This window comes from Python bivittatus, unplaced genomic scaffold (genome assembly GCF_059951505.1).
Source record: "Python bivittatus isolate LINGU-HERP-01145 unplaced genomic scaffold, Pbiv_v1 ctg000020_np1212, whole genome shotgun sequence".
NCBI lineage: Eukaryota > Metazoa > Chordata > Lepidosauria > Squamata > Pythonidae > Python > Python bivittatus.
In genome coordinates, this window is record NW_028277030.1 from 26,149,247 (window position 1) to 26,177,040 (window position 27,794).

The window sequence follows — 27,794 nt, forward strand, 5'->3', positions numbered from 1 at the left end:
ACCATTGCAGCTCGTGAAGTAGAGGTATCACGTGTGCTAAATGACCAGCACCCATGACTGCCCATGCCACCACATTTTGCACCAGATGAAGCTTCCAAATATTCTTCAAGGGCAGCCCCATGTAGAGATTATAGTAGGCTGGTTTGCATAGTTCTGAGTTATGACTTAATGTGGTTTCTAAATCATTCCAGTGTAGACGTAAAGAAGAAACCTGATTTATATACTTCTTGCGTCTCAAACTGTTCAAAGCAACTAATGCACATTATTTGTAGATATTACTATCAGTTATTCTTTAAAAAATATTCCTTTCAGGGTGGAACACTACTCCTATTAACTGGTTACAGTTTCAGTGCTAAATATAACAAATATTTATACTTAGTAGTAAGGAAGTAGTAGTAAGGAAGTAGTAAGGACCTTCTCTGCTGTAGCCCCCGCCCTTTGGAATGTCTTGCCCCCAGAGGTGAGATTGGCCCCCCCACTCCTGGCCTTCCGGAGGGATTTGAAAACCTGGCTCTGCCACTCGGCCTGGGGTGGGGAGGGAGGACATCAAGTGTGGGGATGGGTAGCCCCATAGAGGCCTGTCGTCTGCAGCTCTGGAAACCATCAGCCTCTTGGATTTTTTCTTTTCTTTTAGTAACGTTTTGTACAGTTTTTATGTTTTATGTCATTGTATATATATTTATTGTTTTAATGGGTTATGTGAGCCACCCAGAGTCCCCCATGAGGGGAGATGGGCAGAGATAAATTAATAAATAAATAAAAATAAATAAATCAATAAATAAAGATTAGGTAAAGATAAGAACTGAACCTGGAACTTCTGCTTCACAGGTTGTATTTTTAGCTATTATACTGCAGTACAATTTAATAGATATACTATCAGCTTATAGAAAAATATGCTTCCTTTATAGATTCATATGGACTATATACTATAACTGGTGTGCTTGCAGCCACTAAGTTACTCACTGTAAATAGAGGTGTGACTATATATTGTTTTCTGTTGTTTTAGGAGCAGCTCCAAAACCCCTTTGCAATTTATTGCAAACCAGTAGATTCTGTGAGCCATGAATTGGACATAGCATGCATGCTCAGCTTTTGGTTACTTTGTCTGACTTTGTTTAACTTCAAGATTAACTCTTTCACTTCGGTGAACAAGATTTCTTTACACTGAGGCCCTAAGCTTCACAACAAAAAAAGCACAAGGTGTATTGATAGTTTGAAAAAATGGTATCCTGGTTAAAATGAAGAAAAATGTTGTGCTAACTTAGTGTCAGTTATCATATCTAAGAGTTGTTTAATTGTCATTGTTTATGGGGTTAAATAGACTGGCATGGTGCGTTGTGATACAGCTGTTGGAACACCAGATTACATATCACCTGAAGTATTAAAATCACAAGGTGGCGATGGATGTTATGGACGGGAATGTGATTGGTGGTCGGTAGGAGTTTTTCTGTTCAAAATGCTTGTTGGTAAGTAGTGATTTTTTCTTTTCCTTGCTTGTGTTTGGATTTTTGTCTTGATAGTACTGTGAGAGATGGTTAAAATATGTTATTATTGACAAAGAAATAGTAGCTTGAGCATGCTAAGAGTGCAGCTGCGTGAGAGATAAGGAAGTAGTGTTAAGTGTTATGGTTATCAAATAGTGGCAGATGGAGAGGAAGTTGTCTCCTTGTGTGGGACAATGTAAATAAAAACTAATTTAACCTGGGGCAGTCTTTATCAGTATAATGCAATTATCTGAAACCTTGAGCAAATTACCATAGACTTGCAATGGATGAGGTGGGAGGGACCAGGAAGAAAACATAGAGCGGCCGGAAAGACTGTACACCCAGAGTACCTTAGCCAATGGGGAAAAGGGGAGGGACTTGCGATCGGGAAGGTATATAATTAGGCCGGAGTGTGTATGTGGGTGTGGCTTCTTATTTGCAATGAAGCCCACCAGCCTTTGCAAACGCTTCCAATAAAACTTTACTTCTGACTAACCCAGAGAAAGATTTGTGCTGCTTGTTTTGCACAGTACTTAACATAGTACATTTAGTAGTGTAACTGCTCCACTTATACAATGCAGATTTGCAGGGTGTGTGTGCTCTTGCCGCTGATGATTCTGGTCCCTAAGTGACTCTGACTTTTAGTAATGCTTTTTACATCATTATAAAATGAACTTGCCCAAAGATCATTGAAAATTGGGTTGGGACTTCCACTTGATATGGCAACATGCTGTTTTTACAAGTGTAATTACTTCTCAGTTAAGGAAAAAGAGTTTTATTTTTTGACTCAACTGGTCCAGCCCAAATCCAAAAGAAAAGAAAACTAGGCTTCTCACCACTTTAAAAGCTTGTTCCCATTATATACGAAGTGTTATAATGACTGGTTTATGCAGATAAAAACCTTAATAAATAATTGGAAGGAGAAATTAGAGCTTTTAAATCAGATATTTGGGGCTTTAGATAAAAAAAAAATAGCAGAGACAAAAAGCCTGGTGATTGAGTCACATGAAATAATTAATTACTCAGCTTAAAAATTCTGATAAACAGCTCCTAACAGGGATGGCAAATGTTTCAAAAACAAAGGTCTTCAGATGAAGTGATCTGACTACAAGGCTAATGCAGCAATAATATACATTATTTCTCTGATTACATTTGCTAGACATTATATTTGCAGCCTATAACAACTCTAATGGAAAAATATGTACCTGAGGTTTTGATCACTGCAAAAGATTAAAATGAGGGAGAAGTTAAGGAAACTTTGAACACATATGCAAGATGACTTACACTAGGATATATAAAGCATTTATGAGTGATAAACAGGAACTTTTTAATGAAGCAGAATATTTGCTGAACAGTTTAAAGCAAAGAGAAGAGAAGAAGGTAAAAGATTTGGTAAATTAGTAGTTGAAACCATGGCAGCAATATAATATCTTTCCTATTTAGGATGCCCACTTCAAGATACATAGTGATTCTGACTCAGTAAATCAGCAATCTGTTTATTTTAATTCTTCATTGCATAATCCTGTGACACATTTAACTCAGAAAGAAATGAATCAATTTTTGTATTTCCAAGATTCTACATGACCTAGCTGCCCATTTATTTCACTGAGAATCGATACCATTAAATCTATGAAAATAAGAACCTTCTGGTCCAGATGGTTATCTTATTGGTTGGTGTTATATATTGATTTATTTGCCCCACTACTGTTCAGATTTTAGAATGGCACATGCGTTACAGATTATATGACCTTCAATTATACATCATGCACAGTCCAGTTTTTAGAAAAGGCCACCAGGTATCTAGTAATATGAAATTACTAATTGTAATTCTGGATATATACTCAGAAAAACTGTAATTAGCAGTGATTTTTCTGGATGCGGAAAAGGCCTTTGATATGGTGGAAAAATTTGAAATAAGTGTTGCCTGAATTAGGAATGTTTATAGATATTCATAGATAAATTGCATAATAAATTTCTCTCTCTCCCCTACACTTTTTGAGATAGAAGATTCATGATAGCAAATTGTCCATTCTCAGTAGCAGATTCTCTCCTCTCTCTATGCTATAATGTTTTCGCTTTAAATATTTGTGTAAAAGTTGTGGTAGTGTAGTTAAATACATAAACCAATATAAGGAATTTTTAATATAGTGAGGGTGATTGTTTTGAAGCACTAGGAAATATAATTTGTGCATATTAAAAATAATAATTGTCATGAGGATTTGAGCATAATATAAACCTTGGTTAGGGTTAAGGCCATACAATTTTCGTGAAGCTAGAGATTGCAGTTTCTTCTCCCAGTTCCTCTTGAAATAAAGTAGTTAAAAACATAATTTCTGCTGTGAACCAAAGTAGGATTCCTTCTTGTGCCCAGACTCAGGGGTACAACTTGGAACCTGATGGTATGAATGTTGCACGAATAGGGGCAGTTTCTGTTGGCAGAATGGAATGCTTTTCTCTCTTCCTCTTTCTTCCATCCACCTACAAGTTCTGCTTTTCTGTTAAGGGCATCTGAGATATGGGGGAGGAGGAGGGGAGGAAAAGAAGTGGAACTACCGTTGTGATAGTACTAACAAAACATTTGATTTCAACCTACAGTGTTGAACAAGCCAGAATTGTAAACCATAGTTTGATTCTGGATTGTTGAAATAGGCGTTGTATAAATTATGGGCTTCCTTGGCAGAGAAAGGGGAGGGGGGGAAGAAGAGTGTAGAAGCCCAGTTTGAGTCTGAAGAGTCCCAGCAAGTTTATGTTTTGAGTCTCTAAGCGTAGGATGCTCAAGTTACCATCTTAAATGCTATTTTGATCTGTAAGATTCAACCACAATAATAATGTCTGTACATTTTTAATTTTTAGGAGATACTCCATTTTATGCTGATTCGTTGGTGGGAACTTACAGTAAAATAATGGATCACAAGAACTCATTACATTTCCCAGAAGATGTAGAAATTTCAAAGCATGCAAAGGACCTTATCTGTGCTTTTTTAACAGACAGGTTTGCAAGCATATTTTTTTTCCTTAATAGGGTAGATTTGTTACTGGAAACTGTTCTACCCAAAGAGGCATTTAGAAGATCTCACTGATAAAATCATTGGAGCGCAATCATTGAGATTCCATTTGCAGACAAAATCCAACTTAAACTAAATTTTTTCATTAATTCAGGCAGTACTTTCGACTTAGCTTAATTATGAGAAATTCCAGGAAATCAAGTCCTGGGAGACCGGTTAGGAGAGGTCCTTTTCTGTTAGGAAGTACTGATTGGGTTTTCCTAGGAATCACATGGAATAGTGATCAGGTTTACCATCTTATAAATGTCCCACTGAATTAGAGGAGGGTGAAGGTAAAAAAGAACTCCCACTAACCATGATCTTTCACCAGACACACATCTTACTTCTGCTAGAGGTTGTCTCCTGCTTGTCCTGACCACCCAGGAGCATTCATGAGTATCAAGGCAAATGCAACCCAAATTTAAATATTGGTAATGTAAGAAAAATCAACTTCCTTCAACCCCATTCTCAACTATTACTAATATTCAGAATCAGTTAAGTGACCCTGATTTTCTTGATTCTCTTGAGGGCTATATGAAATGATGGAAATTAAACAAACATGTTACTTTAGACCAAATATTGTGCTTAAACCTGCAGTTTAAGACCTTCATTTTGTATAACTTTCTGTCCCCATACAAGGGCAAAGAGAAAAGAAATACAGAGGAAATATTTTGAAGTTTTAAAGAGGACTTTGAATGTAGGCCTTTCTATGTATGTTGATATATTTGAGTGTATATGTATGTATGAGTGCCCAGTGCATTTGTTTACGGTAAATCACCTTTTTCTTTAAGATACACAATTGCCACCAAAGAAATGGAGAGTTAATATTAGTTATACAACTGTAATTTTGATACATAAGGATTTCCTTAGGTGGAGTTAGGAACACAAAAATGTTATGTTGAAAAGAAATGAGTTTGCCCCTTACATAGTGGTTTCATTTTTCAGTTTTGGGGAAAATATGCATATGTGTATGGGTGAGTTTAAAGGATGTGATCTTTGAAATACTTATTCCAGTAGAGTTTGAATAACTTTCTGTGTTAGGAAGCCAGGTCTTCTGTCACTTACGTTGAAATGTTTGCACTGTGGTTTGGCAAACTTATAGGCTGGGTTTGTTTGTTTTTTTAAGAGCTTTTTTCCAGCATTCCTTTTCTACAGAGTCCATTTGGAATTATGTCTTACTCCACATGTGGCAGATTGAGATTTCCAGTTATTTCATCCTGTATATGTGAGAGTACTGAGAAATTTAGTTGGAAATGCAGTGAGAGAATTCAGGTTGCAATTAATGTTAATGAAGAACAGCTAAGAATGATAGCTTATCTTAAGGATTTAGGCAACTTTGGCATTGGAATAATATCTGTGAACAAGTTGCTTCAAAATAGAAAATTTTAGATCTTACAATAAAATTTGATTTAACTGCTATGTTTAGGGAGGTGTGGCTAGGGAGAAGCGGAGTAGAAGAAATCAAATCTCATCCATTCTTTAAGAATGATCAGTGGGATTGGAATAACATTCGAGACAGTAAGTATCTTTTATAGTTGGAAAAATGCATTTTCCTTGTGTGCGTGTCTAAAACTTGTGTAACATGGATTTAAAATGAAAGATCTTTACAGTGGTATTTATGGTATTTAATTTTTAAATTACACTTACATTTTTCCAGCTAAATGCCAAAGTAAAGTTTCTAGAGTGAAAGTTGGTGAAATGCTTCTAAAATAAGCTTCTGTGTTTTGCTGTTCCTTGGGTATTTGTTACACGAAATACACTATTCAGTGCAAATCTCACTTGTAAAAGTCTTATGCACTCCAAAGGGCAAGCTTTTCCATTACCTTCAGAGGCCTTGCCTTTACAAAGTAAGAAAAGACTCACTCCCGTGTTCTCAGCACCTACTAGAAGAGTTGGATTGGGGAAGGGTTCATTGATAGTGGTGGGTGATTATAAAGTGCTTAGCCAGGTTAAAGGTGGAGACTCTGGAATGTGCTGACTCATAAATAAAAAATTAGGACATTTCAAAATGGATTGTAAACCATTGTAGCATCTATGTGATTCACAGAGAGAGAGGAACTATAATGCAGAAATTTGACTCTTTATGAAATTTTTCATTTTCATAGTCTATTGTGATGGGTCTCATTCTTAGAGCAGCCAATTTTCAACTTCTATTTTCGAAAGGGACAGATTATGGGAGCTGAAATGAACCTTAAATCTCATAGATATTTTATGGTACACATGATTATTCTTATTGGACTTAGGCATCTATCATGTCAGCTTTGTATAGTCAGATATGTAATCTTAATATATAATATGGATGAATTTGTTTAATAGAGATTCTCAAATAATTTAATCTTTGCCCCAGTTTGGAATAAGCAAGCTTGCTGATTGATTGTTCTGAGGCAAAATAATGTTAATTAGTAATTGATTTAATTTTTTTTATTTTGAAACTATTTTAATCTTATACAATATGAAGCATTGTGGCCTACCAGTTTACCAGTATGGATTAAATTTGCAGAATTGGATCCTAAGAACTGTAATGGGGGCGGGGGGGGAGAACCTCCTAGAAGAAAATCCTGTAGCTTGCAGCTCCCAGCAGTCCCTGGAAGTCCTTTTTGGAGATCCACTTGTGCAAGCTATTTCCTTATTTGGCTATTCTCCTTATTTCCCAGTAGCTATCAGCCACACTGTCAACAAGTTTGGGAACAACTCTAGACCTTCAGAAGAGGCTTTGAGAAAATAGGAGATGGTTTCCATTTACATGAGGTCTCTAGTAGGGTGATGATCAAGACCCTGGTGCTGGGATGTGATACAAAGTTAAAACCTTACATGGCAGAAGAAAAATTGCTGTTTTAATGTAAGAGCATTGAATTTTGTTCTAATACAGGGATTTACTTTTTTTTTAGCTGCTGCACCAGTTGTACCTGAGCTGAGTAGTGACATAGATAGCAGCAATTTTGATGATATTGAAGATGACAAAGGAGATGTTGAAACCTTTCCAGTTCCTAAGGCATTTGTTGGAAACCAGCTGCCTTTTATAGGATTTACCTACTTCAGAGAGAACCTGTATGTAGCATATGTGTAAAAATATGCATAACAATTAACCTGGCTTTTCAGTGTGTGTGTATTTGTGATATATATATAGAGATATATGTGTATAGAGATATATATAGATATAGATATATATGTTTGTATGTATGTTTGTTTGTGTATGTATGTATGTGTGTCATTGCATTATGTGTTTGTAATTCCCAAAACATTTATTACTGGTTTTTCAGGGGAAGGAGAAGGAAGGATACAGTGCACACAGCATAGAGGCATTGCTTTTATAGCCACTTATACTTACACTGCATTTCATATTTGAATATTACATGAATAGACGTTTTTGAAGCTTTCTATTTTAAATGGGTTTGGGAAGCTCTTAGTCTCCACCCCCATTAACCAAAAAAGCTTCAGGGTCTGTTAAAAGAGCTAATGTTAAATAAATGCCTTCATTCTGAGCACGGGCTAGTGGGATTAGGACTAGAGAGAACTGAATAAAATGAGTTGATTGGCACAGTGGCTGGAGTTTCTGAAAACCTCTGTTTTGAACAGGTTACTAAGTGACTTTCCTGAGCTCTGTAAGGAAATTGAACCCTGTAAGAACAATGGGGCAAAGAAGAATGAAATTAGGAAAAATGAGGTAAGTACTCATATTTTAATGTGCTAAACACTTATGTCATATGTATGGAAAAGGTGTGCATCAGTAGTTAACTGATTGCACAAATCTAGAGCTGCTTGTGAATTATCCATTATAATAAAAGGGTGTTTTGGTCATTATATGATTTAAGCTTTAGATAAGTAGTTTTTTTTTTTAAAGATACTTTAAATCAAGCAATATAGATTATTGGGGAAAAAAGGTGGAACAGTATGCTGTTTTTAAGCACGTATCTGATTTCTTCTGTTTTTTACAGGATGGTGAAGAGGTAAGCATGTTATTGTGATGATCTTTTTTTCTCAATATGTATTGCTACTTTAAAAACCTGTTCAACTATTTTTGACACAAATAACCATTTCTAGGGTATAGACTTCAAATTTTTTGGGAAGATTAGGATCCAGTAGGTAGTATACCTTAAATACTATACACGCACACACATACTACATGCGCACACACACACACAAACACACACACAATACATACAATATATTGGCATGAAGTATCTAGAATCTCAGTTATAACATTTTTTTAAACTTTGTAAATGGACATTTCATAGCATCTGATGTGTATCTATATGTAATTTTCTGCAAAGTTAGGTTTGTTTTAATTTAGGAGATATGCAAGAGGCTTCACAACTAGTATTGTAAACTTTGTTGCTTTTAAAGTTAAAGTTAAATTTAAAATACACAATGTAATCTCTTTTGGAAATTTAAGAACAATGATATGATAAATTTAAGATTTTGATTGAAGTGTTAAATTTACATTCATTATCCTATATTTTAGCAAGTAAAGTATGTTTTGTATATGATCATAAAAACAATTTATTTTCACCTTGGCATATAACTAGTAAAGAAATGGTCAGTATAAATCAGGAATTCCCAAATTTTTAGCCCCATAGCCCCTTTTTGGTATTTTAGAGATCATCATGCCTCCAGATGAATAATGTTAAATTTGTCCTTCATTTTGCATGAGTAAATGTACATATTGATCTCTACCTCCATCTTTCCATCATCCTGCCCAGCACTGATGTTTGCGTTACTCGTCCATTGACCTTCAGCATTTCTGTCTCTCTCATCAATCTGCCTATTTCTAACGATCTTCCTGGATTATTAGACTTTAATTTGAAAATTACTGCATTGTTTTCTACAGTGATACTTTTTGTAACAATTTCACATCTTCACTCCACCCCCCACCCCAGAAATTCTTCATGCCCACATCCCAGTTTGGGAACCCCTGATATAAACCAAACGAATAGAAGTATTTGTGTGTGCTAACTTTCTAAATTCTGTTATTTATAAACGCCTAAAAATCAGGGGATTTGTTCTGTCAGTTTATACAATTTCAGGAAAAAATAAACAAATTAGAAGATCAGCTCCGTAATGAAATACAAACCAAAGATGACCTCGAGCAAAAATACAGGTATGACTTTATTTTCTTTATAAAAATTAGAAACTCTTAAAAATATTTTTTCAGCGTATTAAAATATATGGCCATAAACCAAACACACTCTTTAAAAAATACATGTAATATAAATGAAGAATCTATTCCTGTATTAAAAGCTGTAATATCTAAAAGCAGTTTATATCTGGCACATTTCATTTACAGAGGTCCTTACAAGTTTGTGAACCCTTTGGAATTTTTAATATTTCTGCATAAATATTTGTTTATCCAATTTATACAGCTGCCCATCTCAACAACTGACTCTGGGTGGCGAACAGAATTAAAATAGAATAAAAACAATAACATTATAAAAATTACAAATACAGGCAGCCAAAAACAACTGACTAACACAACCAAGAAGTAGGTCCCTCCACACACTTGGGACCCCCAGCCCAGGGCCAGAATCAGGTCTTTAGGGCCTTACAGAAGGCCAGGAGGGTCAGGGCCATCCTGATCTTTGGAGGGAGAATGTTCCACAAGGAGGATACTACAGCAGAAAAGGCACACCTTCTAGGCCCTGCCAACCGGCATTGTTTGGCCAATGGGACCCGAAGCATGCCCATCCTGCCTGACCAGATCGGATGGGTAGAAACAACTAGGGAGAGACAGTTAACCCATTCCTAGGCCATGAAGGGCTTTAAAAGTGACAATCACACCTTGAATTGCACCCAGAAGCATCCAGCGCAGCTCATAGAGTAGTGGTGTTACATGCGCTGATCAACCGGCACCATTTACTACCCTGCTGCTGCATTCTGCATCAGTTGAAGCCTCTGAATGCTCTTCAAGGGCAGCCCCATGTAGAGCTCATTGCAGTAATCCAGATGAGAGGTCACAAGGGCATGAATGACAGCCGGACCTCCTGGTCCAGGAATGGGTGCAGCTGGTGCACAACCCAAAGGTATGCAAAGGCCCTCCTGGCCATGGCTGCCACCTGCCCTTTGAGCAGGGGCTGTGAGTCTAGGAGGACCCCCAGATTATATACCAGGTCTGTCTCAGGCAATGCCACCCCATCCAAGACGAGCAGTGGAAGGTTCCTAGCACCAGAAGGTCCAAACACCCAAAGCCACTCAGTCTTGCTTGGGTTGAGCCGAAGCCTGTTGCACCCCATCCAAGCCCCCACAGCCTCCAGACACTGGGACAGGACGTCCACAGCATCACTCAGGCAGCCTGGGTTGGAGATATAAAGTTGGGTTTCACCATATTGGTGATTCCTGTGATGGAATGTATCTACGAGGAGGAGAGTGATGTGGGAGATCAAGGCTATCAGGAAGGAGGGGGTGCATTCCAGGAGGGGGAGGAGGCAAGAGACAGTATAATCTGCAGGGGGAGTATGAGAAGAGAAAGATTCAGGATAGCCACTCCCTAGAATCTCCCAGGATATATCCACTAGTTGCTGTAGTATAGTTTTAGTTTGGCAAGCTTTTGTCTATAAGATATAAGCAGAGAAAGGGACGGGACTGGACTGGACTGGACTGTTTCATTGTTGTTCTTGGGCTGGGCCTGACAATACCTCACCCCGAACTGTTGGATAACCTCACCCAGTGGCCTCATGTAGATGTTAAACAGGGGAAAAAGGACCGAGCCCTGTGGTAACCCACAAAGTAGGGGCTGTGAACTGGACTCTTCCCCCACATCAACACTGACTGGAACCAGCCCCGGAGGAAAGAGGAGAACCAACACAGCACTGTGCTGCCCACCCCCAACTCTCAGAGCTGGTCCAGAAGGATACCATGATCAATGGTATTGAAAGCCGCTGAGAGGTCAAGAGCAATTAAACCTAAAAATATGACCTAAAATGCCATCTGTTCTCTGCACAAGTCCTAGATAAAGAGAACAAATGAATGAAAAACATTATATTGTTCATTTATTCATTGAGGAAAATTATCCAAAGCTACATATTTGTATGTGGCAAAAGTGGGCTTTGCTTTCAGTAACTGGTGTGTGTCCCTTGGGCAGAAATAACTACAATTAAATGTTTCCAATAACTGTTGATTATTCCTGCACATTGGCTTGGAGAAATTTTAGCCCATTCCTCCTTGCATAACAGCTTCATCTCAGGGATGTTGGTGGGCTTCCTCACATGAACTGCCCACTTCAGGTCTTTCCGCAACATTTCTATAGGATTAAGGGCAGGATTTTGACTTGGCCATTCCAGAACGTTAACTTTCTTCTGCTTTAGCCATTTGATCATACAGCTTGTATGTTTTCGGTCATTGTCTTCCTGCATGACCTACTTTCTCTTGAGCTTCAGTTCACATACAGGTACCCTGACATTTTCCTGTAGAATTTGCTGGTATAATTCAGAATTCATCATCCTATCAATGATGCCAAACTGGCCTGGTCCAGAGGCAGCAAAGCAGGCTCAAACCATGATACCGCCACCACCACGTTTCACAGATGGGACAAGAACCTTATGCTGGAATGCAGGGTTTGCCTTTTGTCAAAGATAACACTTTTCATTCAAGCCAAAAAGTTCTGTTTTGGTCTCATCCATCCACCGAACGTTCTTCCAATAGCTTTTGGCTTACCCATGTGGTATTTTGCAAACTGTAGACAGATGACGATGTTCTTTTTGGAGAGTAGTGCCTTTCTCCTTGCAATCCTGCCATGCACACCATTGTTGTTCAGTGTTCTCCTGATGCTGGTCTCATGAACACTGACATTTGCCAATGCAAGAGAGACCTTTAGTTCCTTAGGTGTTACCCTGTGGTTCTTTGAGACCTCCCGGAGCATTACACTCCTTGCTCTTGGTGTGATCTTGGTTGGATGACCACTCCTTGGGAGGGTAACAATGGTGTTGAATTGCCTCCATATGTATACACTCTGTCTGACATTGGACTGGTGGAGTCCAAATTCTTTGGAAGTAGTTTTGTAACCTTTTCCAACCTGTTGAGCATCAAAATTGTTTTTCAGAGGTCCTTAGAAATCTCCTTTGTTCTAGCCATGATACACTTTCCCAGCCCTGTGTTGTGAAGATCAGACTTTGATAGTGAATACCCAGAGTTCTGTTCTTTAAATAAGGCAGGACCTCCCACACTCACACCTGATTATCATCCCATTGAGTGAAACATCCGACTCTAATTTCCTCTTCAAATGAACTAATAATCCTAGAGGTTCACATACCACACACAAATATGTCACTTTGGATCATTTTCCTCAATAAACAAATGAACAAGTATAATGTTTTAGACTCATTTGTTTAATTGGATTCTCTTTATCTAGTTTTAGGACTTGTGTGGAGAACAGATAACATTTTAGGTCATAATTATGCAGAAATACTGAAAATTCAAAAGGTTCACAAACTTTTAGGCACTACTGTATGTTGGTATGTGGTGATTTTTGAGTTGAAGGATAGAAAGTTTCACACAGGGCAAGGCTAGGCAACTTCCTGGTTGCTGGGGGACAACATAAAATCGGGGAGAGAGATGATGAGAGAGGGGTTACAGTGGATAGGGATATGACACTTGTGTGGGTCTTGGGCTTTCTGTTTATCCAGGGCTGGGGCGGGGAGCATTGAGAGGGATTTTGTGGGGGTTCAACTCTGTTAAGCTTATTTTAGCACACAAAATACAGGAAAATATACTGCAGTGGACAGAGGGGACTCTGGGACTGAAGAAAATATATCTAAAAGTTGGACATAATCCTCTATTAAGTAAAGTTTAATAGGATCTGGTTTAATTAACAGACACTACTACCTAACCCAAATCTCCAAATTTAACAAAAAGAGGAAGTATTAAGTATGGATGTTTCCTCTTCTTCCAAATCATTTTTCTTCCTTCTGCTGTTCTATAGGTAACATATAGATTGTTGTTAAGTGAATAAATATTAATAAATTAGTGGTAGAGAACAGAAACGCATCCAAAATAATTTTTCTTCTATAGACCATTTGTTCCCAATGCTTGTTCTTTTAGGTTTTTGCAAGACTTTCATGTCTTATAACTTGGATATTTAAAGTGAAATTTGAGGGGGATTCGAAAAGTTTAGGTCCATCTGTAATTTGGTAGCTGCATATGTATGAGTTGGTTCCTGGAGTAAGAGAGATTCAAGAGACAGTTATTTAAACAGCCATCTGCAAATTACTCCATTATTGTTGAAGAGACGTATCTCCTTGCTGGTTTATTGAAAGGCTGTTAGAAATAGTTAGAATCATCAGTTAGAATTATACAACATGGGTGTATATTGGTTGTAACTTGAAAATAGATCTTCCAAGAATTGCTGGAGATCTTGTAACCCCATTCCACTCATCTCAATAAACCTTGCTAAAGAGAATGATTTAAGAATCGTATTTAGAAAAGCATTACTTGCAATTTAGCCTGCCGCCCAGGACCTGACATTATACTTGTGTATAGTTGAATTTTCCTGTGGAAAATCTCTTTTCCATCTATTATTCGGTGCCTCTCTCACACTTACATTAATTGTTCTACAGGGCTATTAATAACCGCCTAGAGAAAATAATAAAGGAATTGGATGAGGAGGTAAATGAATAATTTGTTTTATATTTTGATTGCATATTAAACACGTTGTTTTGAATTTCTGAATTTATCTTTTTAATTTGAGACTCTGTAGGTATATCCTTAGAGACGTTAATGAACTTGTAGCCTAGAAATATCTAATAGTGTTATAATAAAAATAAATATGGAGTTGTGCTGTTTTTAAGCACGTATCTGATTTCTTCTGTTTTTTACAGGATGGTGAAGAGGTAAACATGTTATTGTGATGATCTTTTTTTCTCAATATGTATTGCTACTTTAAAAACCTGTTCAACTATTTTTGACACAAATAACCATTTCTAGGGTATAGACTTCAAATTTTTTGGGAAGACTAGGATCCAGTAGGTAGTAATACCTTAAATACCATACACGCACACACATACTACATGCGCACACACACACACACACACAATACATACAATATATTGGCATGAAGTATCTAGAATCTCAGTTATAACATTTTTTTAAACTTTGTAAATGGACATTTCATAGCATCTGATGTGTATCTATATGTAATTTTCTGCAAAGTTAGGTTTGTTTTAATTTAGGAGATATGCAAGAGGCTTCACAACTAGTATTGTAAACTTTGTTGCTTTTAAAGTTAAATTTAAATTTAAAATACACAACGTAATCTCTTTTGGAAATTTAAGAACAATGATATGATAAATTTAAGATTTTGATTGAAGTGTTAAATTTACATTCATTATCCTATATTTTAGCAAGTTGATTTATTTATCACTGTGCATTAAACTTTTCTAAAAATGTGACCTAGTAGTATATTTCATACTGTTTTATATAAGTGCATAAAGCACCACTAAGAGCATGGGCTTATTGTGGTGTCCAAATGGATCACAGCCTCCCTCAAGTCACAAGATTCACTTCATATCCAGTTTGTTTCTTTGGCAATAATACAACATTGCCTTTTTTTGTCTAACCTTCTCTGCAGGTACTAGTCAGGTCCAACCCTGATTAACTTCTGAAAATCAGACAAAATCAGCTAAGTGTTGCGACTGGTTATAATATGATTACATGAAAGATGTAACAATCCTATTATTAACATCGTATTACCAGCCCAAATCAATAAGCTGAAGAATGAAGGCTCTTCATTTGAAGGGCTAAGGAAGGACAAGACCACAGCTCTTCCCACTCTTCATCTGGCACTTTAATCACTACATCATACTGGCTGTCATATTCCTAATATAGATTTATTAATTTAGTTGGGTAGAGTATTTCATAGCTTTGACTCTTTATAATGTTGACAACTGATAGCTATTTGGTCATTGTGGATAATGTTGACAAAATCTTGTTTTAAAATATATTGTAATCCTGACTAAAAGTTTATGAAGATTCTTTATTTTAAACTAAAGCAGGGCAATTTTTCTTACACAACTCTTTTCCATTCATGTGGTTGCATCAATGCTATAATATCTCTCTCTCTCTCTCTCTCTCTCTCTCTCTCTCTCTCTCAAAACATTTCAGACGCTGTATAAAACACAAGTTCGGGAACTTAAAGAAGAATGTGAAGAAAAGACCAAACTTTGCAAAGAAATACAGCAAAAGATACAAGAGTTACAAGAAGAGAGGTGAGAAGATGGTAGCTTGAATAGTAGTGGCCAGTAACAGAACTCTTATATAGCATCTTCAGCCATGATACTAATTTATTGTTGCGTTGCAGAGACTCCTTGGCGGCACAGCTGGAGATAACATTAACAAAGGCAGACTCTGAGCAGCTGGCTCGCTCTATTGCCGAGGAACAATGTTCCGACTTAGAAAAAGAGAAGATCGTGAAAGAATTGGAGATCAAAGAAATGATGGCAAGGCACAAACAGGAGCTTGCTGAAAAAGATGCCACCATAGGATCTGTAAGTGATTCACATCAGAGTCGAATCGTAGGCTTGTCGATCAGCATAATTTTGTCCCTTGAACATGAAACATTCCTGTATAGTGTTTTTTTTTTTTTTAACAATTGCATGAAAAATGCAGTTAGCAACAGTACTTAAAATCTCCAAGAACTAAACCTATTTGGTCACTATCCAATAAATACACCAAGTATAATGTTATGCTGCAAATGCTGAGGTTTTGGCCCTGAATTTGGCTATATACATTGTGACATTAGAAATGTTACATACCATAACTTTAATTTCTTTGCCTAAGAGTTTGCAGTAGGACCTTTTATAGATTTTAGTGTTTGTATTACCTGATCATCAGAGTGTATAATAATGTTTTGAGAGAACAGTATATTTTTAAGTAGTTTAGAGGGATTTTAGTTTAACATTTTTTCTAGCATACATGTGCTGATATCTGATGTAAGTGACTTTGCTTCCTAAACTCAGCCTGTGTAAAGTTTATTCCACCCTGTCACGTAGTCTTCCCTCTGAGCCCTACTTCTGTTTCTCTAATATTTCAGTCCCATTGGTACATTTTCCTTACAATCCTGTTTTTAAGCTTCTATTTTTGTCTACTTCCCACATAGCTGTCATGAATTCCTTTACTGGAAGGGTCTATCTCCTCCCCATCCTCTGTTGCAATCTCAGCTCCTACTTAAACACTTGGTTGGCTTATTTCTATTCTATGCCTGACATATGCTTCTTATAATTTCTGTATCTTAGTTGGAAGAAGCAAATAGAACGTTAACTAGTGATGTGGCAAACCTTGCAAATGAAAAAGAAGAGCTGAATAACAAAGTTCAAGAAGTTCAAGAAAGTGAGTATTATTTCAAAAATAAAAAATGATTGATTTCATGTTAAGTTTAACTTCACAAGTACTAGTTATTTTCTTATTTATTGATAGGGCTTGCCCATCTGAATGAAGAGGAAAATGACACAGAATTGCTAAAGACTCAGTATGAGAAACAGCTGGCTTATGAAAGAACAATGAAAACACAGGTAACGTATAAATGAGAAGGTGATGAGAAAGCGACTGCAGTTATCACCACAATATACATAAGGAAGGGGAGAAGGAAATGTATTCCCTTTTAGTCAGGTAGAGAAGCTTCACGTTTATAGCAACTTATTCCTCTCTTACACTCCCTTCTCCCAGGCTGTGAATAAGTTAGTGGAAGTTATGAATCGTAAGAATCCAGTCCAACGAGGAGCTGACCCAGATGTCAGAAGAAAAGAAAAGGAGAACAGGAAACTGCATATGGAGTTGAAAACTGAACGGGAAAAATTAACTCAGATGATGATTAAATATCAGAAAGAGATCAATGAAATGCAAGCTGTAAGTATTTTACATGATAGAATTTACTGCATAGTTGTTGAAAAAGAGATTGTGTCTACATGAACGTTTCAGATATTCACAAGCTTAGTTGAAATTGAAATTCTTTAGCTTAATTTATCTTGTAGTCTTGAAAATCATTAGAGAACTTCCCCAAATCTAGTGTCCCTCCAGTGGCAAGACACCAGTGGCCATGAAGCAGGGGGTGATGAGAATGTTAGCGTTAACACATCTGCGGGGGCACTGTCTCACTTCTTTCTAGTCTTCTACTTTCACTATACCATCCAACTGTACTAAAACAGAAGCTATTTAATTGTCTTTATTTTCTTCAGTTCCCTTGGGACATAGCTTTTAGTGGTTTGAATTAAGAGATTGCTACTAGAACAATCTCTGTAAGCAAGATTTTATAATGCATTAAAGATTAATTTTGATTGTGCTTCATCAATCTTCTTTTATAGCAAATAGCAGGAGAGAGCCAGATACGAATTGAACTACAAATGGCTCTAGACAGCAAAGATAGTGATATAGAACAGCTTCGCTCCCAGCTCCAATCAATACATATTGGCTTAGACAACAGCAGCATTTGTGGCCCTAGTGAAGTAGAAACGGATGATGGTTTCCCTGGTAAGATTCATCCTTCCTTTTTTGGGAGAGAGATAGTCGTTTCAATTGATGACCTTCTACTTTGGGAAGTTACAGTTGGGAATGTCATCTCTTCATCCTTTTGTCGCTAGCATTTTAACCCTTTAGCAGCAAGCTGTCTTTGAATATATCAGAAATAGATTATAGTTCTTGTACACATTCAGATTTGTTGTGTTATTCTATTGCAAAATAAGCAGTTGTGATTTTTTTAAAAAAGCTGTTTTTCATTAATTCTTTCTGCATTTCCCCCCTCTTTCTGTTGGGTGCTCAGTTCGTATCACTCAGTCCCACACTTCAGAGTCTATGTCTTTTACCTACCAACGCTCTTCTACCTCTGTCAGTATTGCCACTAAGCCTTCCAGCTCTTGTATGTTTCTCAGTTCTGATTCTGACTCTGAGGAAGAACCATTGTCTTCTGCACAAGTCCCTTCGGAACCTGACAATCCAGGTGACACTCCAGAAAACGTGTAGTGATGAAACACTGTTGCTTGAAGGAATTATCCTATTTTTCATTACTAACACTGAAGGCAGTAGGTACTCAAGGAGGAATGTCCCGCATGAGGAGAGGCAACTAATTAAATCTTAGATACTGTGGATGTTGCATTGATGTAGGTGCATGCCAGATGCATGTTTTCCCTTTATCTGCAGATCCTCCACGCACATGACTTGCTGAAAAAAAAATTAGGACTGCAAGCTTTAACTGATCCACTGAAACAGCAGGATCTGATCATTTAGTGAGGGGAAATTACAATTAGAGGTGCAGATTAAATAAGTACATCTAATTGTAGCTTTGTGTTTTTCAAACTCTCTCACGTTCTTCAGTATTTCACTCCCTCCGAACATCCTAAGTCTAAATTGAGACTTTGATTATTAGGAAAACCCTTTAAATATAGTCATTTGAAAGTCAAATGATGAGTAAATTTAAACTTACCCTAAGAGTGATATGATGGAAGTCTTTTCAGATTAAGTTCTGGGGCAAGGGCTGTTCAGATATTGAACAACAACAAAAAATCCCTAACTAGAACTGCTGTATCTCTCCTCGGAGATCAGCCCCTGTATATTTAAGCATGCTGTTGTAATGAATTTAATCTCCTAATTATGCATTCTCACATAAACATTTTTGTGGCAACTTTCCATAGACTGGAGTATATCTTCTTACCATGTCATTTTGTTTCTGTGGTAAGATAGAGAAGAGCCCTTCCTAGTTCCCTTTGCATAAATTAGAAGGAAGGTCACTTTATTAGAGAGAAAATTAATAGATGTATTTATGCTAGCCTGCCAATCATGGCAAGCTTTTCCAGGATTCTGAAAATTCTGTAATGAACCATCAAATATTTATAGATTGCAAAAAAAACTGTGTTACAGAGTTCATTTGCTTCTGTGGTATGAGAAGAAAATGTAGGCAATAAAATCTACAGATAGCTCTAAAATGTTTGAAGCTGTTTCAGTTATTGGCTGCTGTCAGCACCGATGAGTGCTAAATAATCAACAAACGTTCAGTACTAGATTAATTGCTCAGTGGCTGCACTTGCACAGGCATCTAGGTGGAGTTCCACATTTTGTTTGCAAGATATTTTGGAATGTAATAGTGAAGGATAATAAATCATAACTGTGAATATTTGATTGCAAAATAATAATCTGTTGCTAAGCCAGTGAACAAGTATGTTAAACCACACAGAAGGCAGATGAAAAAAATACAGCTTGCATCTCCAGTTTAAGGGACTTTTAGGGCTTGAAGACAATTTTAAAAAGGTATAAATATTTAATCATGTACTGGATGTGTTAGGAAATGAATTGCACCTAAGTACATGTTTACCCAAATCCTCATCAGTGTAGTTTTTGTCCTCCAGCCCCTCAACCTTGACCATATTAAAATCTCTCCAGATAACATTCAATAAATTTTAAATTCCAACTTTATTTCCAATGCTGCATGAGAAGCATCTATAAAAGCAGCAGTTCCTTAAATGAAGACAGATGTGCTTATTTGACTTTAATGAGCTCCATCCTAAATAATAATTTTAACAGAAAAATTGGTGTTACTGGTTTTGGAAGGAAACACACTACATGTATTTTAAATATGATGCTTCTCACAATCCTTAAACCTCATTTCACAGGGGGAGTCAAAGAGGAAAGTTTTTTAATTTTCTGTAGTCAACTAATAATCAGGTGGCCCAATTCTAACTCTTGAGCTAAAGGTCAGCCAGATGGTGCACTGAGAACCTCACAGGATATCTTCCAGCACAAAATCTGTACTTTGTTATGTTTTTGCAAAAATGAGTGGAGGGCAGCAATAATGATGCTTTGCGTATTTCTGCTCTTGGACATAATATATTTACTAATAAGAGTGTGACATAATTATGTGATATAACATAACGCTATAAGAAGAACTTTCTTTGTTTTGCTTGTAAATTCCAGCTGCTTTAGTCATTGCTTGTAGGATTATAGGTTAATACAATTCTTGATAAAATGCCATTTTTCTTAATGTGACATAGCATAAAAACAATGGAATATCCATATAGTATTGTTTTAAAATGTTTATTTAACACTTTTCAGAGTCACGACTCGAGGGATGGCTATCATTGCCTGCTACAAACAACACAAAGAAATTTGGTTGGGTAAAAAAGGTAAATAATACAATTGTTAAGACATTACTTTGACATGATGTGCAGCGACTAATAGCACTAGGTACTTTTCAGAAACAAAAGAAGCAATTCATTGTTTTTGCTGTTGTGCTGCTTTTTGGAAATTATGGGCCTGGCTTCATATTATAGTCAAAAGACTGTTTCACTAATCGCATCGGAAGCTCAACGAGATAAGCATACGCAGTCGCAGAGAGTGTTCATTGGCTTTTTTTTCCTTGGGTCAATTTTCCATGGGGAGTGTTAGGGGTAGGAGCTTAGTAAATTTTCAGGTGTGCAGCAGAAAAGGGTGCACAACAGCCTCCCATCCAGATGTTTTGGACTTCAGTTTTAGTTTGTTCCAGCCAGGAGACCCTTGGTAAGATAATATGCCAGTTTTTGCCCAAAACTTCTGCAAGTATCGAATTGCTTATCCTCCTTCCATTTTTTTCTTTCATTTCCAAGTTGCGTTTTTACCTTTTGTACTGGGTATGTTTCACGTTGTATTCTTACTATGGAAGCCGCTGACAGTTTTTATTGCAATGGCATAGAAATATGTCAATAAGTAACTAGAGACTGAGATGTTTTGTTTGAAGCTACAGATTAAGATGAAGTATGTTTTGTAGGAAGAGAAGCTATACTCACATGTTTTGACTATCCAGCAGGAAGATACCTGGTCTTTAAACTGCTTTATTCAAATAACATTTTGCATACCTTTATTCTGTAAAAAAGTTATCATACAAAATGTGGCAGTACGAATAAAATCAATTTTGCAGCACAACTTATACTTACATTTTCATTGTTTAATAGTATATAGTTGTCAGCAGCAAGAAGATATTATTCTATCATAATGAACAAGATAAGGAACAATCCAACCCATATATGGTACTGGACATAGAGTAAGTATTTTGATATGTTTTTGTTTCATTCTGAATATGGTCAATATTTTTGTGATTCTAGAACATTGTAAACAAATTCCATCTTTCAGTACATTTGTCTATCTTTTGGTCAGTTAGTTAGTATAAATTAGGTTGCTTTTGATGAATTTGTAAGTATTCTATATTCTACCACCCTACTGAGAAAAGCAGAGCAGCTTCAGCAAATTTGAAATTCGTGTCGTTAAAACACAACAGTGTTTTTTATGGTTTTATGATTTTAAACAGTCATCCCATTAATCAAATTTAGAGCATTAGTCCAGAATGGATGTATTATTTGAAAAGACCCCAAAGTATACAGCAAATGTGTTATAGTCAACAAGTGTCATACTACTAATCTGTAACTCTTGACTTACTAGAAATAAAAGCAATAATTTGTTGAAGCAAAATTATCAACCTGATAAAAGATTAGAAAGTTTCTTTTCTTTTCTGTATTTCTTTTCTGAAAAATTTAGGTACTATCATGGTTTGATAGCCTATAATCTGTAAGAAAACCTTTACCATATATTCACAAGAAATAATAAAGTTTGAGCTATAGAGATCTTTATTAACATGAAATTTAAGCATGTTATTATGGTCACAATATGTACCATATTATGCACTTTTGAGAATATTTAAATATAAACAAAGAGTGATCTTTATATAAAAGTTCTGCTTTCCATACATATTAAGATAATGTTTCTTATATTTAAAGGTTAAACTGAGAAATCAAACAGTAATGGAGAAAATAAACCACACTGTATAATTGCCCTTCTTAAAGAAACTGTTCTTAGGTCATTAACTAAGACTTGCAGTAACCTTGGCATTCTGATTTTATATGCCAAGTGTATAATATTTGCTGCTGTTAAAATGAGTGGTCTAAATAGTATGAGTCCTAATACTTCTTTGCCATTTTAAAATAGTCACTGATTTCAAAATGTGTAGGCTACAGCAGTCATATGATCAGATTTGCACTTATACAGTAGGAGTTTTCCTTGATGTTTTGGGGATTGGGGGGAATCCATTCTACTGACAGACAGCTATATTATAAGTAGATGGAACCCTACCTTAAGAAGGCTTTAAAAATAAAATTTGCGTTAAGAGCACAGTTGAAATTCTAATTTAAAATCCAAAATGAGTTCTACTGAAGTAAATGGGAAAACTTCCAGCAATGTTGCTAGATTAAGACTTCATGTTTGAGTGTTTCATGGTTAACTTACATTTTTGTTATATATCTGCATTTCTGCTACGACAGCAAACTCTTCCACGTTCGACCTGTCACAAAAACGGATGTGTACAGAACGGATTCGAAATATATTCCCAGGATTTTCCAGGTACACCTGTTCAAAAACTTTTAACCAAGTATAATGTAGACAAAGATGAGATGTCATGTTTATTAGACAAACATGAAATAAACACATTGAGAGGCAGTTGTTTCATAAGAGATTTTTTTCTCCAAAAGTCATGGAAGGAAAAAAGTGGAGAAAACATTCTCTCTCTGAATTTTTACAGGTGTTTTCGTGAGGCTTCACATCTCTTATTGAGAACGTTATTTTTTCTTCAGTCGAAATAAGTTATTTTATAATCACTTTATAAAAATTATAATCATATACATTCCATTAATTTAGGGGGTGAAGATCAATGTTTTCCCATATTAATAATAGGAAAAATCATCTTGCTAAGAATTACTGTGGGGAGGAGGAATCTTTAAGAGGCATTTGAAACCTTTTCATAATTGTTCTTTTGTCATTAGAAATATGTTTTCTTTGTCAAGTATTACTGACTTTTTTCCAAATTCCAGATCCTATATGATAATGAAGGAGAAAGTAAAAAAGAACAAGAATTTCCTGCAGAGTCGTCAGGGGAAAAGTCAAATTATATTTGCCACAAGGGACATGAGTTTATACCTACCCTTTATCATTTTCCAACCAACTGTGAAGCTTGCATGAAGCCTTTGTGGAATATGTTCAAACCTCCTCCTGCTCTTGAATGTCGCCGTTGCCATATCAAATGCCATAAAGACCACATGGATAAAAAAGAAGAAATAATAGCACCTTGCAAAGGTAACTTTAAAATAAATAAAGTGATTGCAAGTTAGTCCATGGAAAAACTTCAGAGTCCATAGTTAGATTAAGATTTCTTAAGATTAATCAAAAGTGGCACAGAGGAGGAATGTGCAGGTTTTCAAATTTTGCAGAATTCTACACCAGAGACGCAGAAGAACCAAGGAAATCCCCTAATTAGGTCACATCATTCGGCCATAAAACGAGAGATTTTAGACAGAATGCCCTCTCTATTGGCATTAGAGTGTGTAATAGAATTTAGATGGCCTGTCTTGATTATGCTTGGCTGAATTGTTCCAAAAGCTAATGCTATGAAAAATCTTGCTAAAATTCTGCCTGCTAATTTCAGCTGGAAAGTTACGCATCAGCTTAAATTACTGTCTCTTTCAGCTTGGCTAGTTTTGATTGGATAAAAATGCTGTTTAATATATAGTTTAATATGTTAGTTGTTTTTTTATTGAAACACATATATTGTTTTCAAAATAAGAAGATCTGGTTTCTCTTCAAATACAGTGGATTGAACTAATGTGATTCTGTGATAAACTACTTGTTTTTAATATATTTCAGTGAATTATGATATTTCAATTGCAAAGAAGCTACTACTGTTAGCCAATTCTACAGAGGAACAGCAAAAATGGGTGAGCCGCCTAGGGAAAAAAATTCCCAAAGAGCCTCCAGCACCAGATCCTTTTGCACGATCTTCACCAGGAACTTCCACGAAGGTCCAGCCAAGCCAGTCTGTCAGGCGGCCAAGGAAACAGCTTCCACCAAATGAAAAAGGCAGCTTTCCTCCAAGGTAAAAAGTTGCATAAAGAAAATTGTGATGACTATTGTACAGTGATAACTTTTTAGAACACTGTCCTGGGCACTTGAGGTAGTCATGCTAAGTATTTCTTTGATGAGATGTATCCCGCTGTGAAAGTATTCTTCTACTGCCACTATTCCAGGATACATAGTCTCTTATGGCTTTGGGTTGGGATCTCAGGGACCATGGATCCTTTGCTTCTCCTATCCGGTCTCCGAGGGCACGAAAAGCTATTGATTTACACAGCTTTCCTTTACAGTAAGATAATTCGATTTAGAAGGTAAAGCTTATGTCTCAAGAAATTATGTGGAGTACATATATTCTGGTTGTGCATTTGTACTAAAATAGGATCCAGGGCTATCTGCATGATGCCTTCCTTTACTTTTGAGTCAGAGGAGGGAGTTTTGTGATGTAGGCAAGAAGGCATACGTTAAAGTGTATCCATAGCAATGGAATGCCATGTTAATGATTATGCTAGGAAAGTTTTTCTAAGGTTGGCAGAAGAATCAGTTTTATTAGCAAAAACCAGGTTGCTTAATTGGACCCTGCGGTGTACAGGTAAATAGGGCTGCACAGTCGATGTGCAATATCTGAAAGGCCTTTGGAGCATGGGAGTGCAAATATGGCACCTGCCTGCAACAATTGAAAACAGCTGCATGTTCTCTAAGACCACGCAGCAGCTGCCCTACAGCCAAACTAGTTTACAATTTGCTTTGGCTTGTTTATTCCTGTTGGATAGGCCACCAGTTCTTCCTCAGGTTTTCACTTCAGGGTAATAGTGAAGAATAAATTGCCAATGGCATTTCATCCGTCTTATGAAGGCTAACCCTAACCCTGTAGATCTGTAGAGCCTGATAGGAAATATTGGACCATTTTCATTTGTTAAAAATTTATCATCACATTATATGTTTTGGTTATGTTTTAATGGCGTGAAAAGCATTTTGTGTGCATTTCATGCTTTGCCATGTTTTTTTTTAATTGTTGCATATAAATTATTATTGCAGAACCATAGATAATTCCTCTTGATATCAGGAAAAGACCATTTACAAAAAATGGAGTAAATGTTCTAGTTTAATCCAGAGAAAGCTATACTTTTAAATCCCTTTGAAATTGCACAGTGGCTTTAAGTGCTACAATTGTTTTCTTGATCACGAACTTTTAGTTTTTCTTAAACTATTAATGCTAAGATCAGTATTCTCCAACTAGTCCTCATTAAAGTTTCAAACAGGAAGTAGAGGTGTGTAAAAACAATCCAGGAACAGAAAGTTCCAGAGAAGTCTGGAAAGTTCCATTTCCCCCTGGACCATGCTATATCTTCTCCTGGATCATGCCATTTTACAGTCAATTTGACTGAAACAGAGCTGGTTTCACCCGCAAAAAGATTTTCAAGGTATTATTCAGTATTTCTTCATCCTGAGGGGAAAAAAAGTCAGGTCAGTGTGTTTGCATGTAAAATAGTAAACATTCCACGTTAAGACCTTAAGTTGGTTCCAGTGTGTCCCCAGCAAGAACACTGGACAGTCTTTCTGCATCTCCAGAAAGCATCTCTGTGGAAGCCAATTGTTTTGCTTCACTGCAGAGTCCTTTGATTTGAGGATTGGGGAGCCCCTTTGAATATCCCACTCTGTGGTATTTTGAGCTGGTATGCCTCTCCACAGGTCCAACTTTAGCTCCTTAGTCAGGGAGCTCAGCTTAAACCAGACTGGAGTGTTAAATCTATACGCTTGGCAGTTGAGCAGCAGACTCCCTCCAGTCTTTGGGTTGTGTTGCAACCTCTGCCCAGACTGTCCTAGCATCTGCAGTGTCTGGAGCCTAGATGTACACTGAGTATGGTCAAGTAGCACGCCTTCTACCAGGGAGTAGGAAAAGGATTTGGTCCCTGCTTTTTTCTCTCAGGTAATCTTTCTTCAGTCTGAACCAAACCAAAGTCTAGGACTTAACACATTGAAGGAGTGAGTGTCAATCCTGTCATTAGTTTTCTCAAGGTCAAGGGATCGTTGAGCTTCTCAGTCTGCTGAAACTCCACGGGGCTTTCATCTAGTGCCAAATCCCTGCTTTCTCAGCTGTTTGAATCCAGCGATTTTCACATTCCTAACCTGAAAGGTGGTTTTCCTAAAACCTGTAATTTCTACCAGATGTGCATCAGAAGTAGCCCCCTGTTGGTTAGAGAAAAAACTGTAAGTTTTCTATGAACAATACACCTTACAGTTAATTTAGTCTTTCACAGAGCATGGGATCTGTATTTGCCCTCCTTTTATCCTCACACAGTTATTAGTCTGGAGAAAACTCACGTTTGCAGAGTAGTCAAGGTCTGCCTCAACCTGAGAACCTATGTTGGTTAGATTATTTCTTGCTTCATAGCAGTAAATCTCTTTAGGTCACAAGTATTTTCTAGTCTCCTAAGGTCACAAGGACAGTCACCTGATGATCCTGGCCTGCATTTCCCAGTCCTCTGAGGCTCAGTCTCATTTTAGGCATCTTAGACTCCCCAGACCATCTTAGGCAATATGTGGCAACATCAGTTGGCCAGTCCATTAATGCTCCCCTGAGCAACACAGGCAAAGCAGCTGCACAACTCTCCATTTCTTCCTTTTTGAGACAAGCTTAAAAATATGGACTCTGCCAAAACTTACTTTATCAGAAAGGTCATGTATCTTAATTCTGAGAGATTAAAAATATAGTTCCCACTGAGTGAGGATCAATTCTGGTAAATCCCCGCTATGTTATATTAGAAAAATGAAATATTAGACTTACCATGAAGGCCCTTTTCCTGCAATGGATGACGGTATCAGGCTCTCCTTCCTCATTCAGTATATGTTTTTCCCTGCTTTTCTCTATGTGGGGCTTCTGATTTTGCTTGCTAGTCCCCTAAACTGGCTGGGAAATTGCCCTCTTCCTCCCGCTCAGCTGTGGCTGGCAGAGTGAGTGGGCGGGGAACTCAGCTGTGGATCCTCTTCTCCATTAGAGGAAAAGAAACTTCATGGAAAGTCCAGTATTCCATTTCTGGTCAACATGCCATTTGACTTTTAAAAATAAATGTACTTACTAAATACCTAGGATGCTTAAAAATCAGAGGATAGCTAGGGCTAATTCTGGAAAAATTCCAGAAACAAAAAGTGTGTATCATATAACGATCTGCTGAAAGAGAGAACTGACAGTTAGAGTGAGGAAATAGTAAAGAAGTGAACTAAAACCCAGCAGGTGATAGAAGCTGGATGGATAATGCCAATATAACCAAATTTTGGGGAGAGTAGATAGATTTATTAGCTGTAAAAAGGAACTGGAATGTTCATAGTATTTAAATATAATGCTGCTAGAATTTCAGAGAAGTTTACATTGCCTGTAACTTCAGAACATGTTTGTTTTACATGTAGATTTAACATGGCCATGTAAAGTTAT

The 27,794-nt window shown here is 36.9% G+C and overlaps 1 protein-coding gene and 1 long non-coding RNA gene across 2 annotated transcripts in view; one reads left to right on the plus strand and one right to left on the minus strand.

Moving 5' to 3' along the window:
• Window positions 1-24,390, plus strand: part of LOC103065877 (rho-associated protein kinase 2-like) — a 40,541-nt gene extending 16,151 nt beyond the window's left edge. Inside the window, exons 7-26 of the mRNA XM_088150089.1 lie at window positions 1,322-1,466; window positions 4,338-4,476; window positions 5,955-6,046; window positions 7,417-7,576; window positions 8,105-8,192; window positions 9,538-9,626; window positions 14,074-14,122; window positions 14,335-14,346; window positions 15,575-15,720; window positions 15,813-15,999; window positions 16,747-16,840; window positions 16,928-17,022; window positions 17,177-17,356; window positions 17,812-17,977; window positions 18,267-18,443; window positions 20,549-20,619; window positions 21,424-21,512; window positions 22,783-22,861; window positions 23,329-23,590; window positions 24,158-24,390. Coding sequence (XP_088006215.1) covers window positions 1,322-1,466; window positions 4,338-4,476; window positions 5,955-6,046; window positions 7,417-7,576; window positions 8,105-8,192; window positions 9,538-9,626; window positions 14,074-14,122; window positions 14,335-14,346; window positions 15,575-15,720; window positions 15,813-15,999; window positions 16,747-16,840; window positions 16,928-17,022; window positions 17,177-17,356; window positions 17,812-17,977; window positions 18,267-18,443; window positions 20,549-20,619; window positions 21,424-21,512; window positions 22,783-22,861; window positions 23,329-23,590; window positions 24,158-24,390 — 2,553 coding nt within the window. The remainder of the gene's footprint in view (window positions 1-1,321; window positions 1,467-4,337; window positions 4,477-5,954; window positions 6,047-7,416; window positions 7,577-8,104; window positions 8,193-9,537; window positions 9,627-14,073; window positions 14,123-14,334; window positions 14,347-15,574; window positions 15,721-15,812; window positions 16,000-16,746; window positions 16,841-16,927; window positions 17,023-17,176; window positions 17,357-17,811; window positions 17,978-18,266; window positions 18,444-20,548; window positions 20,620-21,423; window positions 21,513-22,782; window positions 22,862-23,328; window positions 23,591-24,157) is intronic.
• Window positions 24,391-25,296: 906 nt separating this feature from the next.
• Window positions 25,297-27,349, minus strand: LOC148217014 (uncharacterized). The gene is made up of 2 exons (XR_015795283.1): window positions 27,150-27,349; window positions 25,297-25,808 (listed from the first exon to the last, which is right to left on the minus strand). It is a non-coding gene; the product is annotated as an uncharacterized LOC148217014 (long non-coding RNA).
• Between the last annotated feature and the right edge of the window lie 445 nt (window positions 27,350-27,794).